At 36.9% G+C, this 18,321-nt stretch overlaps 1 protein-coding gene across 8 annotated transcripts in view; it reads right to left on the bottom strand.

Annotated features, from left to right (window-relative positions):
- astn1 (astrotactin 1) overlaps nucleotides 1-18,321 on the bottom strand; it is a 204,599-nt gene that overhangs the window by 78,680 nt on the left and 107,598 nt on the right. For all 8 annotated transcript variants that reach the window (XM_077615012.1, XM_077615009.1, XM_077615015.1 and 5 more), the window contains 2 exons: nucleotides 11,668-11,772; nucleotides 9,997-10,185 (listed from right to left, as the gene is read on the bottom strand). In XM_077615012.1, the coding sequence (XP_077471138.1) occupies nucleotides 9,997-10,185; nucleotides 11,668-11,772 (294 nt within the window). The remainder of the gene's footprint in view (nucleotides 1-9,996; nucleotides 10,186-11,667; nucleotides 11,773-18,321) is intronic.

Here is an 18,321-nt window from a genome sequence, read left to right on the forward strand (position 1 = left end):
ATATATATATATATATATATATATATATATATATATATTTATTTATGTATTTAATTATTTGACAAATGATTATCACACCGGCGGCCTGGTGGAGTGAGTGGTTAGCGCATCGGCCTCACAGCTCTGGGGTCCTGGGTTCAAATCCAGGTCATGTCCATCTATGCGGAGTTTGCATGTTCTCGCCGGGCCTGCATGGGTTTCCTCCGGGTACTCCGGTTTCCTCCCACATTCCAAAAACATGCATGGTAGGCTGATTGGACACTCTAAATTGCCCCTAGGTAGGGGTGTGAGTGTGCATGGTTGTCTAGTTGTGAGACAGCTGGGATTGGCTCCAGCACCCCCACGACCCTAATGAGGATAAAGCGGTTCAGAAAATGAGATGAGATAATTATCACACCATAATCTACTGCTTTATGCTCAAAGGAATTTTCAATTTAAAACATTGAAGAAATGTTTATGGATCGGCTTAGCAGGTCATTTTGTAATCATTAAGATTGCAATGTTCATCTGTGGTGATGGTGGGGGAGGGGTGTGTTGACTACTGTCACAAAGCCCTTGAGCAAGCTGCAGAAAGCTCAGGGCGACTCACACACATTGCTTGCTTGTATTTATCTATCTGGTGTGCAACAGAAATATAGGGCAAACTGTGTAAATTAAATTTCCCCTTCAGGGATCATAGTGAGTAGAGGAAGTGAAATTGACAGAACAATGGGGAATGTGAAAATAATTTAATTTGTCTTTTTTCTATGAAGAAGGATCACGTAGTAGGATTAGCTATACTTCAAGGATCACGTCTGATGATAATCACGTGTTAAACACTAACACTATTGCGTGGTGGTAATATTTGTGTTGTTTTAGCATTAAGTAAAAAAAATATTTTAATGCAACGCATCAATTCTTTTGTATTCGGCTTATGTATGAAGACCGGCGCACCCAAAGCGCCAGCTGTGCTGAAGTGTCATCTGTGTTTTGCATATTGCAATCCACACCTTGTGTGTAGAGGTATTTTTTCAGCGTGGATGGTGTTTTTCGACTGTGCACTGTACTTATGCACTGCGCATACAATCTTCATACTCAGATATCTCCATCTTGAATGCTGATTTGATGCGATTAACATGCAAAATGTTACTACTTACAACAAATCAAGTTATGAAACCACTTCTGGAACAAATTAATTCCGGAAAGAGAGGTGCCACAGAATGACAATACCATTGTAGACAATGACATAAAAATAGAAAATAGGTAGTTTTGGATTTTATATTCTATGTGCCAGTAAGAAATGAAGTAGAATTTCATACAACTCGGTTATATCTTTATAATTGGGGAAAACCAACCTCACGTGACTTCAACAAGTCAAATATACACAACTGTTAATCAAAACTGATAGCAATCCGTTTTAATATTCAATAGTCTTTCACTTTAGTGGCTAGATTGCTGAGTTGTTATACTGACATTGCCACAAACATTGTTTTTCATTTCATGTCTTTTCCTGATTCACAGGCTAGCATTCATTAAAGCTTCATCATGCAAGAAAGCAATTGAATTAAAATCAAATTAAATGTGTTTTCTTTTCCAAGACAACATTTTGAGAGCCCACTCACAGCTGCTTCATGTATTTTTTTAGAGCAGATAATGTTTCACACAAAATGTAATGCCAATCAAAATTGTAAATCATTGTTATGTTTCTTAGATCATTGCTGAAGTTGCTTGTGCAATCTTTGCATACAAAACCCAATACAGCCTGAGATAAAATGTCTGTTAACCTGCTACAACAATGTAACATGTCTCCAAATACTATATTTGACAAGTATGATCAACATCACTGCAACAATATTGTAGCACCAACTACCATCAAATACTAATTGCCCCTTTCTATCAGTTTTACTCCACGTGAATGATTGAGTAATATTTAATGTGTCATGATAAGGTATACATTCTCAACAAACAATAGTGGCTTGCTTCATTGGCACTCATATCTATATGCACATTTTCTACAATTTCAATTTTGAATATATTGGATCAGCAGAGGTTTTAATTCTATTCTCTTTGGATATTTTATCCTGCACATTCCTCAACCCAGTCTTGTTTCAATTTTAAAAAGAATTTTATGGAAATGAATCATGTCTTTTTCCTGGATCAGGACATGTGATTAAGAATGTGTTATATAATTGCCAAAATATGAACTGAAAATGACTTAAGACAATTTGAGGTGATATTAGAAAACACAAACTGAATATTGTACAGTAGATGTAGGTTAATCTGTGCAGCATTGGCTTCAGGATACTGCGCCATGTCAAAACTTCAATTGCCTAACAGCACCATAATTTTGTTTTGTGTGAATCAGTGCAGAATTAAGAGGAAAAACAACAGGTCCTAAGCAAGCCGTTGCAATGAAGGCTAGTGAGAAGAAAAAAGCCTATGATGCCAATCCAAATTAAGCAAAAAATAATCGGAAAACATGACAGTGGTGTACGCGTAACAGAGCATGCTCTCCAATACGAGATGAATACTTTGACAATATGTACCATCCTTAAGCAGAAGGATGAAGGATATCAAGCCTTGCAAAGGACCAACCATAATTTCCAAGCTGCACAGCAACATTCATAAAGAGATGGAGAGCCTTCTTTTAATATGGATAAAAGATAAACAGCGCGAGATGGCGTGATTGAGTCGATAATATGCAAAAAAGCCAGCGGAATCCATATGGACTTGAAAGCAAAGCAAGCATCTGAAAAAGACACCAGCAAAACTCTTCAAAGCGAGTCGTGGCTGGTTCGATAATTTGAAAAAACGAAAACAAACACAGCGTTGCAAGCCATCTTTGCCTCGGTTGAGGTTTAAATTTAATTTAAGGTAAGATTAAAACTTATTTTTAAGTGTGTGTCTAGTAACCTAAATTCATTCAACTTAAATTTAAAGTTTAGGTTATGTTTTTGGTGTTATTGTTTCCAGAGGATGGGAATGAATTAATTTGTATTTAGTTCAGTTCTATGAGAAAAATTAATTTGAGATAAAGTAAATTGACATATGAGCTCGGTCCCGGAACGCATTAAGCTCGTATCTCAAGGTGTTACTGTATAGTATATTATTCCAGTTGCATATTACGATCAGAAATAAACAAAGAATTATGATTAGAATTGTATTTTTCTCATCTCATGGCATTCATTAGTAATGCAATATGTGCTTATGAAAGTAAATATTTAATGAGGGCTTTCAGTGGCCATGATGGGGATAATTGTATTTAATTTTTAATATTTAATAGATTCATTTAACTCAAGGCCAGTGTAAAGAAAATATTTTGAGCTCAGCAGCTAAAGGATAAAGATTAGAAACCCTGATGAAATTAAATATAATAGCATTCCTATGTTTGAAATGTTGCTAAAGCATTGTAAAGTAAGCATTTTATTTGGACCTGAATAATATGAGTTGTTTTGTATTTGGTTTTGGTTGGTGGTTTTGAAAAAAAAATGCCTGTCTTGAGTGAGGAACTAGGAAATGTAAATATTGCACTTGAATTTGAAAAGGCAGCCAAATCTTTGAAAACCGGCAAAAAAGTGTGTTTGTATGGTTTTACAAAATGTTTTGGAACTGCAATTAGCTCTATATGTGTTGAAAATGCTTATAGAAGCCTTTGAGCCCAGTACACTCTCAAACATTAAATCAGGTGTGTATTTATTTGATGCTCAAGGAGGGTAACAATGAACCTTCTATAGTCTTCTTACTTTGTTTAATATAGATTCTAAATTCTAAAGTGTAGTCTCAATTAACAGATCTTTCCTTGGATGAATATTTCTCAGGACTAAACTAAACTTTCTTTAATCTCAGAAGTGAGTTAGTTTAATGTTGTGTACAGCCATTAGTCAGGACCTGGTAGAATCTTGGGGATTATGTTTTTCAGTTTTGATTAAGATGATGTATTTATTCCTACAAGACTCGATTAAAACTCATAGCACAACATTTAAAAACATTCACCTATTTTGATCTACCAGGCAGGTCTTTTCCCCAAGCCGTTCGTTATTTTTAGTTGCTATGAAAACCCTATTAGCAGCTATCAACTTATGTCACCCTAATCTAAACGGAATAGTACGACATGGTACGGAACTTGGGTGATGAATAGTAGTTTCTCAGCGAGTTGCCTCGCTCTGTTCCTGCAGCACTCACAAGTAAAAATGGAGGTTATATTTAGAATTTAGAGAAGAGTGATTTTTTTTCCAGTGAATAAATTGAGCAAAGTATATGGCCATGATGCCAGAACTGAATTTAGCACCTTGTAACATTGTCAACCTTGCTGGCCAGAAGGCTGATTCTTTTGCAATGGAAGTCTCAGCCCCCTCGTACTCATTCGAACGAGATTGCAGATTCTGTACCTTCTTTAAAAAGAAAATGGACAAACAATCTCGGGATTGGCAGTATTGTAAATAAAGCAAGAACTATTTTCTGTTGTATATAAAAATCACGTTTTTTTTCTTGCTGTAGATTTTTTTAACTCCGATTCTGATCAATGTATATGTTAAATATGCACTCTAGTATGGGATACATAGAGATGAATATGGTTTAGTACAATCAATCCTATTATTATTAAGTTTATAAATAAAACAACACCTTACTGACCAAGTTAATTGACATGCCAAATAACTCATTTTTAATGGTTGTATTCAATGCGACCGTGCTTTTGTAAAGAGAAAAAACAGCGCCAAACAAAGGACTGTTTACTATTTAATACTCAAAAGAGAGAATACCATTCATTATGTGATCATTGCTGCAATGTATGAAATAATGAATATGTCGCAACATCAAAACACAAACAGCTCGGCAAAATGCCTTGACTGCAGGAAGAAATGGAACCAACAGATTGCAAAGCTGGCAATGGTGCTTATCGTTTCAGACATTTGGGAAGACAAGTGAGATTGATGGATTTACCACTAAGACATCCCAGCTGAGTTGACAGATTTTGCCAACTCTTTTAGTCTTTCTGGTCTACCTCTCACAGTAGAAACCTATCTACAGGAACGTCCGTATACCGTAAACAAGCCTCACTATTCTAAACATACATGAAAACAATTAATGAGAAAACAATGGTCATAAAACAATCTGGTTTACCTAAATCTTCATAAGGTATAAGAACAACAAATCCTTAAGAATATTGTGAAGCATTCTTTTACAAGTCATTTTGGAATAATATGGGTAATAGTTGGTACAAATGGTCATGCAAAATGGTACTCGGACGTTTGGTCGCCGGACGTTTGGTCGGCCGGAGGTTTGGTCGGCCAGAGGTTTGGTCGCCCGGACGTTTGGTCGCCCGGACGTTTGGTCGCCCGGACGTTTGGTCGCCCGGACGTTTGGTCGCCCGGACGTTTGGTCGCCCGGACGTTTGGTCGCCCGGACGTTTGGTCGCCCGGACGTTTGGTCGCCCGGACGTTTGGTCGCCCGGACGTTTGGTCGCCCGGACGTTTGGTCGCCCGGACGTTTGGTCGCCCGGACGTTTGGTCGCCCGGACGTTTGGTCGCCCGGACGTTTGGTCGCCGGACGGTTGACAACATGACAGAGATTTTACTGTTGAAACCAGCTCTCAAAATTATATTCATGAGAGAGAGTTTATTATCTAAATATCTACTGTTGAAACCAGCTCTCAAAATTATATTCACACGGGCGACCAAACATCTGGAGACCAAATGTCCTGGCCATCAAACGTCCGGGCGACCAAACGTCCGGGCGACCAAACGTCCGGGCGACCAAACGTCCGGTCACAATGCAAAATAAAATGAAAATGGAGAATAACTGAATTGAAAATGGTAATGAAAATACTACAGTTGTAGAACGTTAATGCACTATTTGAGTTTGATTTATGTAATAAAGTGACATTACATATTAATGAACATATATTCATGTTAACATATATATGTAAATATGTAAGATATATATGTAAATATGTAAGATACACATGTAAATATGTAAGATATACATGTAAATATGTAAGATATATTTGTAAATATGTAAGATTATAGCCGGAGCATCTTTAGTAAATTGTGCAGGTTGAAGATAAAATCAGTAAGGCAATACATGACTAAAGACTAACGAGCAGCATAGGAACAATGAGACATACACAAGTAGCACAGGTCTACACAGCGTTGTGATCACAATGTTGCTCATCCAGCAACCAGGCTTTAAGATCATTGGAAAAGAGGTTCAAAGATGGATTATATCATAGTAGATGTTATGTTCTATTCTTGATCATAGAACCAAATAGAACATATTGGAATGTAGAGAAGTGATATATAATAATATTTCTTACTGGGCTCTTCAAAGAAATGCTGTGAGTTAGCTTTTTTGGCACAGCGTGTGATATCTAATGGCATAGTTTTGGCACAGCTGACTTCTTATCCCCACTGTGAGGAGCTTGTCTGAAAATGGTGAAATGCTACTACATCATTTGTGATTATTTCCTTTTAGATTACAGGATTGATGTACAATATGATAGTATATCGGCATTAAAATGAAAAACCTCATATTGTATATCAACCATTTATGATGTGAAATGTTGGGCAGAAGGTAAATGTAATAAGTTGAAGGTTTTGATGCATGGACTGGTAACAATTTGGCACATCAGCTGTGGTTGACGTGACCTTAACGCGTCTCTAAATGAGGATGCTTCGAACTTGTCAAGTGAGAAAAGATCATAGAAATTAAGAAAACGTTTTAAAGACAAATATAATTAATACATCTGTACAAAATCCCAGCACAGGGCATTTTGGAGATTAGAGGAACGTGAGACGGTGTAACGTTAGTGTTTATTTTTTATAGGTATCACCTTTGTGCAATACATTATTGTAATGTCTGGCAATATTATATGGCTATAAAAACTTCAAACTGCTAAACTATAAAGATTTTCATTTTATGCATTTTGTGACTGGAATTGTCAAAATGTTTATCTTTTTAATGTCCCTTATTTAAATTAGTTTGTTTTCATTGTTTTTAGCTAAATAAATGCATGCAACTATGCCTTAATGTCAGATAGTGCAGCACAATAGTTCTTTTTGTTGGCAATGAACGTTTTTTTTTCATCAAATAACTATAACTGAAATATCACTATTGTGGTCCATATATCGTGAAAGGATTTTTTTCCCCATTTTGCACAACAACAAATGCCAATAGTCTAAATGTTTTAAGCTTAATTGATTTGTCTAGTCTTTGTTGCAATGAAGCCTGGAGACAACTGTTTCTCTTTTAGTTGTTTATGATAGACTAAGACGATACCTTTTTTTGCTCAACAACCACAATGGCTAAAGGTTTCAAATTTATTGTTGAATATAAAGCCTCATGTGCCACTAAGCTTCACATTCAATAAAAAAGTAAGCAATAAAAATGAACAACCTTAAAAAATTGTAATATGAAAACTGGTGTTGATGTGAATTATGAGGTTTTTTTCAAGGTTTTTACACCCAAATAAGATGAACGGTGAATAATGACATCAGTTTGAATATATTGCTTCCACATTTTAAGGGAACAAAAGCAACTGAACAATATGCTACAAAAATATGACAATTTTGACCATATCCTTATAGTCAATGGCAATATAGGACAGACTGATTATGTTAAATGTTAAGAAATCTCTGACAAAAGACATGGCAATTTTTTTTAAGATAAGTCAGAGCATTTTTTAGGAGCTAAAAAAGGCAGGATGAGTTATACAAAGGTGACAAATTCATCCATCCATCTATCCATTATATATACTGCTTAACCTGTTCAAGGTCATTGTGTTGCTGGAGCCTATCCCAGATGATTAAGGGTGCGAGGTAAGTTAAACACTGGACCGATCGCCTGTCAATCACAGTGGTGGGACATGGAGACAAGAGCTTGAGGCATTTTTGCGTGTATATATGTGTGAGGACACCCCTGAGATCAAACCCTCAACTCCCGAACTGTGAGACTGACATACTAACCACTAAACCACCGGGCCACCCCACTTCTTTTCATAATGTAAAATTATACATTGCATGCAAATGAGATATCCTTTCTTTCTGTAAATTTCAATAACACAAAATTCATAGGCAGATTCATATAATTTTCATGAGACTTTATTTTTAAAGAACTGATATTGCTGCAATTATATCCCCAAGGACGGATCGACGCTTAGCAGAACTGCGTATATGTAACAAGTTGTATTGAAAACAATTGTTACATTTTTTCTGCATTGTTTGGATTTGAAATAAGCGGACACAGAGTTTTAGGGGTTAATGCAGTGTGACGCTTGTGTCAGAGGGAATGCTATAGGACCATAAATGCACTGTGCCGGGCTTTTTTTCAGTTTAATTCATGAACATTGTGTTTTATTGCCCTTCTTGGTACTTTTTTCCTAGTGAGACACTGTGATGCATTCATAATTTATTACTCTTCATTTATTATTCGTTTCATATGTGCACCATGAGTGTATATGGTCTCACTTATCAAATCCCAAGGATCCTAGTCAATATTGAATTAATACAATTTTGGTGATAAATGTACACAGTCATATTGTATATCACTATCAATAAGAAATTGTTTTTTGTCATAACAACCATCAAATGTAAATAAAAAAATACTACTTACTATACAAAGCTTCACTTGGTCCATTTTTATGGTTCAAATTAAAGTTATGCTCTCTGTGTAGGTTGTGTGTTTAATTTAGGTCACACTGCCTTTGTGCATTCATGGGTATTCACAAGGGATTTCAGTCACCTTCTTGAGCGGCTCATGCTAGTTTTTGAAATGGGAACGAGACGCTTGAAATCATATATCCCAGATATATACTACTTCAGAGCTAGTTACTGACAAAAACCCAAGTTGAATTTTTTTTTTTTTTGACAGGGAAAGTGAACTGTGATGTTATATGCAGCTTTCAGTAACTTGACATAACATAATTTATATACTATTCATAATACATAAACCATTGTATATAGACTAGTCAGATAAAAAGACTATGAAGCTAAAAAAGAAGAAATGGTCAGCCTGGCCATCATAGAATATGAAAAAAGGTTGCTGTTAAGAAGTTCTCATATTTGGAGCGAAGGGCAAGGACATAGTTCATCAAAGTCCCCAGCAAGCTCATTACTCCCTCCAAAAGTCTAAGACGTTTGCAAGATGCCAAAAGGGAATTAAGAAATATGACTCTGGCACGTGCGCTTATCATGCTTAAAGCATGGCAATATTAGCATTCGACAGTTACGTTTTTCTCTGCTACCAGTGACCATGACGAACCGGATTAGAGCCAAAATGGGTAAAATGACATTGGTTTTACAAGAAAATTTACCTTAATAAAATCCCCTAAAAAGTTGTACGGCGTACACCATTTGCAATGATCAAAAAACGTATAAAATATACGAAAAACATAAGTTGACAGGTATGTTTTTAGAATAATGTGTAAAGAATTTGGTGCAGTTTTACAGTGACAGCAAACATGCCAGGTGTTATTTGGCTCAGAAAAACAAGATTCAATATAATGAAAAACTGTATACAAGAAACACAACTCCGATATATTGATTCATACAGGCTTGAGATCACTTTTTCACACAAATGTCCCTCTGGCCTCCAAGCCCTTAAAGAATCCTGTTCAATTTCCCCTACCTGAACTATCTCCTCCACCAAACCCCCTATATGCACCCTCTACTCCACTCATGTTAAACTTTTTCCTTTGTCATCGCTAATCCTGTTATCTGGAACAAATCATTTTGCTACAGAGTCCTTATGTGTTTCTTAGTGTTAACAAACAACAAACAACATGAACATTTTGCATTGTGTTGGTACTGTGGGGGATTTTTTTCACTAGGTGTGGGAAAAAAAACTGAAAATGTAAGATTGTGTTAAGTATTAAAGAGGTTAATCCAATTCACTGTCAACATAATTCTCACTAATGCTTGAATGACTGCAGGGATTAAGTTCGAGTTTTTTGATGATTATATACACTGACAAATTCCCCAGATCTGTCTTAATCCACAAAGCACATTGTGTGAATAAACCTACCTTTGTTGATGTCTTGGTATTCGAGCCACAGTTGTCTCTGAACTTGCTTGTTGGGGTACCAAATAGTACAGGACTCTTGGAACCCATACATGGCCTCCTGCACATAGTGGTTACCGAACTCTTTCAGGATGGATACAAAGTCACCCCGCTGTGTTGCTCCATCCAGTGAATGGATAGCTGAGCTGAAAGCTAATAGGGAGAAATGAAATAAAATCACTTAATTGAAAAAAAAAAAAAAACAAGAATTAGCATTCATATTTGTTTTGTTGAAAATGGGCTTTTCCCCGGATGTCCGTAAAGACCCCAAATATTGAAAGGTAATATCAACTGGAATCCTGAAAACTGAAATTAATATACTTTAAACCAGAGGTGGCCAAGTCCAGTCCTCGAGAGCTCCTATCCAGTCTGTTCCCCATATCTCCCTCCTCTACCACACCTGAATCAAATTATCAACTCATCAGCAGCAGGCTGTCCAGAAGCTTCATACAAATCCCAATTATTTGATTCAGGTGTGTTGGTGGAGGGAGACAAGGAACTTGAAAAAAAATGGATGGATGTTGAATGTGGCATATTGTTTAGGAGAAACATTTTATCATTTCTCAGCCTTGCAGGGCACTACTGCACCAAGTAATGAAAGGCAAAAGTGCAATAGTGGTTAATCATGATCATTTCCCCGAGATGTGCTGTTAATAACTCAACGCGCACACACGCATATGCACCGCCTGTTCCTATTTCCCCTTAAATTAGGTATCCACTGAAGTGGGAGACGGAATGCTTAATGCAGATGAGCAATGGGCCCTTTACTTCCAAATGTAAAACCCCTGTAATTGTTACCGCCATTGTGGCTTTTGAAATATGAACTAAAAAGGGAAATTGCAAAACAGAGGATGGCAGATAATGGCTTTGAATGAACAAATATGTTCCCTCCAGCAGCACAATGTATAAGCTACAGCCTCACTAGAGCAAAATACATTAAAGCAACATATAACATAAAGGTGAATGAACTGAAGGAAAAAAAATATTAATACCCTAAAATATGTTATAGTTTGAGAAATACACAGTGAAAGAAACACACAAATAATTCCATATAATAAAGGGAAAAAAATCAAAATACACTAAAACATGTTATAGTGGGAGAAATATACAGTGAAAGAAACACACAAATAATTGCATAGAATAAAACATCTTCTTGACAATTTTTCGTATAATCCACAAGAGCACCAAGGTGTCGAGGAAACATTGTATTAGTAAATACAGATCAACAGTTTCTTTATCCTAGCCCTAGGAGGTGTGCATACACTGTTAGAAAAAAATAGCAATGCTTTAAAATAAAGCTTTGCAAAATCTCAGGCTGTTAAGAGAAAAAACACGAATAAAATAAAATAAAACATACATTGCTACCTCTACTTATGAATGCTTGTACATGCGAAATGTTCAGGTTACAAAACCCTTTGATATGGAAATTACTGTTCTAATATACGAAAACAACAACAATCCCCAAAACGTAAGAATGATGATTCAACTTAAATATTTAAGACTCATTTCTTCACGTGGCAATCAATGACAGTGATTTCCGTGAGAGAATGACCATCCAGAGAATAACCTCCCGAATTAGAAATATAATATCTTTTTTTAATACAAATGATAATTTATGATAGGAAAATGATTCACCTTGAGATAAGACCCACTGATTGAGTTTGACATGGTAGAGAACAGAGCGAAGGCTCCAACGCTGCACTAAGGGGTAGCCAGAGACTTCACTGTAGTTCACCATCCCTGCAATAACAAACAATACACAGATGAATGGTTTCACTATTACGACTATAAATCCATCCACAAAAAGAATATGCAGTACATCTGACACCACAGCTCAGTGTCAGAACAAAGTTTAGCTTTATACATACATGCAGAATTTCCATCTTTTTCATTTTATGTGAACAATTCAAGAGAAATATGAAAAGTTTTGTTGAACAAATGAAAGTGGAGAGAAACATGTCACACACACACACACGCACGCACGCACGCACAAATAAAACATGACAATGTCCCAGTCAATATTTTTATTCCTAGAAGCAAGTCTGGCTTACTGCATTCTATAAAATGTGAATACTCGTCTTGCCTTGTCACAGGTCATTGTATAAGTAATGTGACCAAAGAACCTTACAGAAAGACAACAATTTCTGCAGTACTATACAGGGGCAATAATAAAGCCACTCATTAGTAAAACATGGCAGGTTGTCTAGAGTTTGCCAAAATTCATTTAAAAGACTTTCAGACATTATCACACAGTCCTATGGCCTGATGAGACAAAGAATGAATGGTTTGGTGTGACTACCGACCGGCATAACTCATCACCAGGTCAATACCATCATTACATTGCAGCACGGTGGTAGCAGCGTCATAGTATAGAGAAGTTTTTCAGCAGCATGAACTGACAGACTAGTAAGGTTAGAGGGTATGATGAATGTAACAAGGTACATAGACGTAAAAAATCTCCTCCAGAGTGCTCCTAACCTCAGATTGGGGCAACGGTTCATTTTTCAGCAGGACAAGGATCCAAAGCATAAAGCCATTATCTCGACAGAGTGGTTTCAGAACCACACTTTGGACGTCCTGACTTGGCCCAGCAAGTTGAGACTTGATTAAATTTAACATTCATGGTAATATTGCGCATCTACTTGAAATCCAAACTACAGGTTGTGGAAAGAGCAATAATTTAGCGCACATAAAAAATATAAAATAACGGTGTCAAAAGGGTTTCACATTAATGCATTTAACTGACAGCATTAAATTATTTAGAACTCTGTCTGTGTCACTCTGTGTCACTCTCTCTCCTCTCTCATCATTTGTAAACATACAATCAATAAAATAACATGAACCTTCAGAATTTTGACTGCTCAAATGAGAAAATCTTACCTTAACCGTTGGTTCTTTATTTTTTTATTCAAATATTTGGGCCATTTAATCAATAATTCAATAACAATTCTTACATATGCCTCATTTAATCGAACGTTTGCTTTTCAAAAGTCTGCTCAGCTTTGTGACTACCTGCAAAGCTCGATTAATGTACAAAAAATGTGGTTTGGGGAATTGTTCGTCTTTAATAAGTGTAATTGGAAGTCACATAAAGTCAAGGGAAAAAAAGCAAAAAAAAATCAGGAACAAAGCCAACTATTTAATAGAAATAGAACTGGCCACCAATTCAGGGGGTCCCCCACCTTGTGCCCGAAGTCAGCTGTGATAGGCTCCAGCCCCCCAACGACCCTTGTGAGAATAAAACAGTTCAGAAAATGAATGACTGAACCAAGATGAGCTGCATTGTTTTGTGATAATGCTGACGTCAAAGAAACAGGTGTTATCACTGCATTGCCAACATGTACAATCTAAGCAGATTTCACAGGTGGCACTAGCTGCCAAGCAATAACAAATGGGATGTTATTTTAACACAGGATAAACATTTGATTTCATTTACCACATTGGCTAAAAATGTGTTGTATCATCCATGTGAAGTCTCCAGAGAAATCACTTTATCTTAGCTTGCACGTGTGGTCCTGGCCTACTTATTTCCCTCATGTACAAACACTACTTTATTCCACAGGATCTTCTCACCCCTAGAAAGATGGCAAGACATGCCTTCCTTTGAACTCCTGGCTGTTATCACTTTGGCCACTGTTAATTTAAAAATAAATCAAGTTACTGTACGAAACAATGCACTAAAAGGCTGTTGGAAATTGTTCCATAAATAGATTTGACCACATTAAGAGCATGCCACACCCTTATCCTATGTTGGTTGATTCCGCCTGAGTTAGTTGCTCTGGTCAGTGCATTTGTCACAATGTCAGCAGTCCTTGCTGCAGCTCTCCCTGGTCACCATAGGGGCGAAATCATTCATCTTCCTATTCATCTCCAGGCTTTAAAGCCATTCATCGCGAGGCCAGAGACCTCCATCAATTATTCCGAAGGGGTAAAAAAAAGTCAGGAAAGGGAAGCTTTTGAAAGGCGAATACATCTTGATTTAATTGGAAAGCAAGCATGCTCTGGTCTGCTAAGCAGATTTCCCCTAAGATGGCGTTTGAGCAGTAAGTGATTGGTATAGAAAAGAAAGACAAAGAAAACCAAGCAAGAAAGTAACAATGGTGGGGAGAAGAACAGGGAAAAAATACAATTAAAATTTGAGCACTACATGAAGGCAACCTAGAACAAAAGATTTAAAGAGCCTACAAAAGAATGAATAAGAAACAGTACCGGACAGACCATAGAACTGAGTAAAGCAGGATCGCGTCACTTTTTTTTTAACGTTATCTGTGATCAACCGTCTCATTTTGCTGCCACTATTATCTGTTTAACATTTGTCACATATATTTCTTTTTAAAACAGAACAATGAATATCAAAGATGATATATTTGTCTGTGGCAGTCACCACATCTCTAAGCCAATCCTCTGCCTTTTCTTATCAAAGCTGAGGATGATGCTCATAGCTTCAGAAAAAAAAATGTCTGACACAAGCCTTTTTCTTCTGAAAAGTTGATTCTAAACCAACGGGAATTAATGTACAAAAGTCTAAAGTCTAGTTATGTGTTTAAAGTATTTTCAGTTTTATCAACAAAAACATGCCTTTTATATAGGAATACACAGAGAAAAAAAGACTTTGAATGAGTAGAGAATAATGATGTACCAGTAATGAATTTTACTTTATGGGCCACATGTTTCAAATAAAGTGTGTCACACCAGATGATAAAATGAAAAGAATTAGACTTTAAGGATTTAAAACTGCAAATTCTATTTGAGAATTGTGTTCATACTGGCAATTTGCTTTACCAGGTTTCCGTACCATATGTTGTGAAGAAATGTTTTTTCATGGCGACATGTGTTTAGCATTTGCCAGTTACCAGGACCGGTGCAATCCTTGGTGTGAGCTGAGAAAAAGTGGGAAAAAATTATACCAATTTGCGCGTTATAATCGAATAAATATGGTAATTATCATTCAGTATTTCATTTATTATCCCTTTTTTGTATCATTGATTAATAACTCAATCCAGTATATATTTTTTTAATTCAGGTTGTGTAGTGATTAATGCTACTCTCCATTTTCGATGTTATGACAAGACTACAGCAATGTGAAGATATCGTGACCGGACGTTTGGTCGAAAGACGTTTGGTCCCCGGACGTTTGGTCCCCGGACGTTTGGTCCCCGGACGTTTGGTCGACCGGATGTTTGGTAGAACGGACGTTTGGTAGAACGGGTTTGCATGCAATTGATCGATTTTAACATTGGGTGAATAGGGATTTAATGACTATTATTTAACATTGAGTGAATAGGGTTAGGGTTAAACAAATGAAAGTCTCGTGACTCAAACCTCGGGACTCGCGAACCCGGCGACCAAACGTCCGTTCTACCAAACGTTCGTTCTACCAAACGTCCGGTCGACCAAACGTCCGGGGACCAAACGTCCGGGGACCAAACGTCTTTCGACGAAACGTCCGAGTACCTGAAGATATACTGTATTACCAAGGCAGGCCTTTGATCAAGCAATAGAGATGACATTGTTAAAATGGCTGTATTTGTAGGTGCAACTCATTGGAACCGTCAAGACAGTAAAGAAGTATTTTTTTTTATAGATTAATGAACTATTAACATACTATATTTTATTTAGTGATTGGTATTGTTTTACAATTCTTTATTTGTAGTTTGCAGTAGTAAAGAAATGAACAGCATCATACTGACAACTCACTCAACAATTTTGGGGAACTGCATTTAACTAGTAAATTAAACAGAAAAAATTCAACACAGTTTTTAAATAAAGCAAGTCATGTATGCACTTGGCTTTTTTGTTTTCACTGTAGGCCAACAATTATAGTATTAAATGTGAGTATATCCCCTGAGAGCACTTTTTGTTTGTTTGTGTTGTTTGAGCATCAAACCCAAAATGAACTCTCCCAGAATACGCTTATGTCAAGCTGCCGGAGGTCAAGCTCTTTATACGAGTGCTTTTTTGGGATTTGCACAGCATGATTAAGAATGTGTTTTGTTTATTATAATAACATTCTTCTTTGTCAAGATTGCAGGGTTAGGGTAATAAATAGTATTGTAACAAGTGTGTTTAAAATGTAGCCCTTGATTAGAATTGAATTGATCACAGACTATATTGTTATTTTCCTAATTAGAGTATGCAAGGTGGTATTCATCGAGGCCACAATCAGCACTGGAAGAGTTCTATGATCTTGCCATATTAATCTGGATTCCCTCGAGTTTTGCACATTGCTTCTTTGCACACTCCCGAGAGTATGAGTCTTCATACATGTCAGGACAAAGATGGCACATAATCTATATTTCATAAACCCTTCATGGTCACTGTATAGGAAGGTCATTGCCATTAAAATCCCCTGCTTCTTCCAACTGTTTTCAAGACAAAATCCACTTAAAATAGCATACCAAAAATGTAAATGCAAAATATGCACAGGAATGTTAAGCATATTAGCCTTTTTTCCTTCTTTTTTTACTGAGCTGCTTCTGCTTGTTCAGTCTGAGTTGTACAGTATCTGTGTTCGTATACAACCTAGCAAAACAGTGTCAGTGTTTTGGTCTATAGCAGGGGTCGGTAACTTTTTTGAAAGACAGCCATAAACAATTCCTTGAGAGCCATACTCACAATTTAAAAGTCAAAATACATGAACATGTGCAATTTTTTTGTCATTTTTAAAGTACAAAAAGTCTCAGAATTCTTTTGACAACGTTGTTACACTGTTGCTAATCAATGAATATCAATGAGCATCAATAAGAGAATGGATGCAGGAGACTCTAATGAAAAAAAAATCAATGCCACAGAGCCGATGCTCTCTCACCACAGGTTTCCATATTTTAGTTCAGAGCCATATCCACTCATCAAAAGACCCACAAGTGTCTCCCGAGCCAAAGGTTCCCTACCCCTGGTCAATAGGATACATTTTATATATTTGACGTGAAAGTCTAACCTGTACATAATTTTTCTTCTAATCTGTTCATAATTTTTTGGGACGGTTGAGGCGTTCACCTGAACCCTTTTAAAATCTGATATAGACTTGTATTTAAGTCAATTCTTCCATCAACCCACAAAAATGCAGTCAGTCATAGAAAACAATGACAGTGTGTAAATTACTGATCTGTACAGATCTTGGTAGTTTTGCAGTTTTTTTTCTTTCTTTCGGAACAATTAAAAACAAGAGAACTGTACAAAACCCCAACCCTTTCTTCTAATGTTTAAGATGCCTGTCCACTTATTTTGACACAGTACATACTGTGTGGGTATAATTTTGCCACATGCAGAATGTTCACATTTCTTCATCATTCTTCTTAGTTAGCTTGAAACCTCTTTGTTCAATATGGAGTGTCAATAGATGCCATCTTACTCTTCTCCTAAGTGCTTCTTGCCAAAATTCAAATAATTAAAAAAACACTTAAACCATACTTGCTAATTTCAACCCCACAGTGAATTGAGAATTATTCATCTATTTATTCCTCAAACGATAATCATTAATTCATTTATTTTCTTAACCACTTATCGAAACGCATGGGGCGCTGGACCCTATCCCACCTAACTACGGACACCAAGCGGGGGGCACCCCGAATCGGTGGCCACCCAATTCAGGGCACAAGGAGACGGACAGCCATTCACGCTCACACTCATACCTAGGGCCAATTTAGAGTGTTCCACCAGCCTACCCTGGAATATTTTTGGCATGTGGGAGGAAACGCGAGTATCGGAAAAAAAAACCTGGGGAGAACATGCAAACTCCACACATTGAGGACCGACCTGGGATCGAACCCTCGACTCCAGAACTGTGAAGCCGGCGGGCTAACCCCTCGGCAGCCGGGACCTAAACGATAATAATTTGATCGGAATTTCTACTATTTATAGTATGTGTTAAAGCCGAGAAAGTTTAGTAACTGCATGATGTTAAAGGGCAATGCTCATAGGAACTGGGCGCTCTGGTGATATTGATGTTTGTGTCTGTTTGTAGCATTGATTTTAAACCTACAGTGTTTTGAGGTTATGAGTGCAAATATATAGAAGCACACTGCTCAGTTAAGGTTGATATATGACCTCTGTCATTGACACTGCAAGTCTATTTATCAAACAAGGAGTCTCTTGTGTGTATTTTTTTTTACATCAGTTTGTCCTTTCACTGCCCTCCCATAACATGACATAAGGCATTGATCAAATGTTATAGGAAGGCATTTTGTACGACCACAGAACATATTTAATTTTTCCAATGTTATGCATGCTGCCACGTACCCAGGTTATCCCTCATTGGTCGGAGCACCCCGGTTGTGGAGGCCCAGGTTT

This window comes from Stigmatopora argus, chromosome 12 (genome assembly GCF_051989625.1).
Source record: "Stigmatopora argus isolate UIUO_Sarg chromosome 12, RoL_Sarg_1.0, whole genome shotgun sequence".
Lineage (NCBI taxonomy): Eukaryota > Metazoa > Chordata > Actinopteri > Syngnathiformes > Syngnathidae > Stigmatopora > Stigmatopora argus.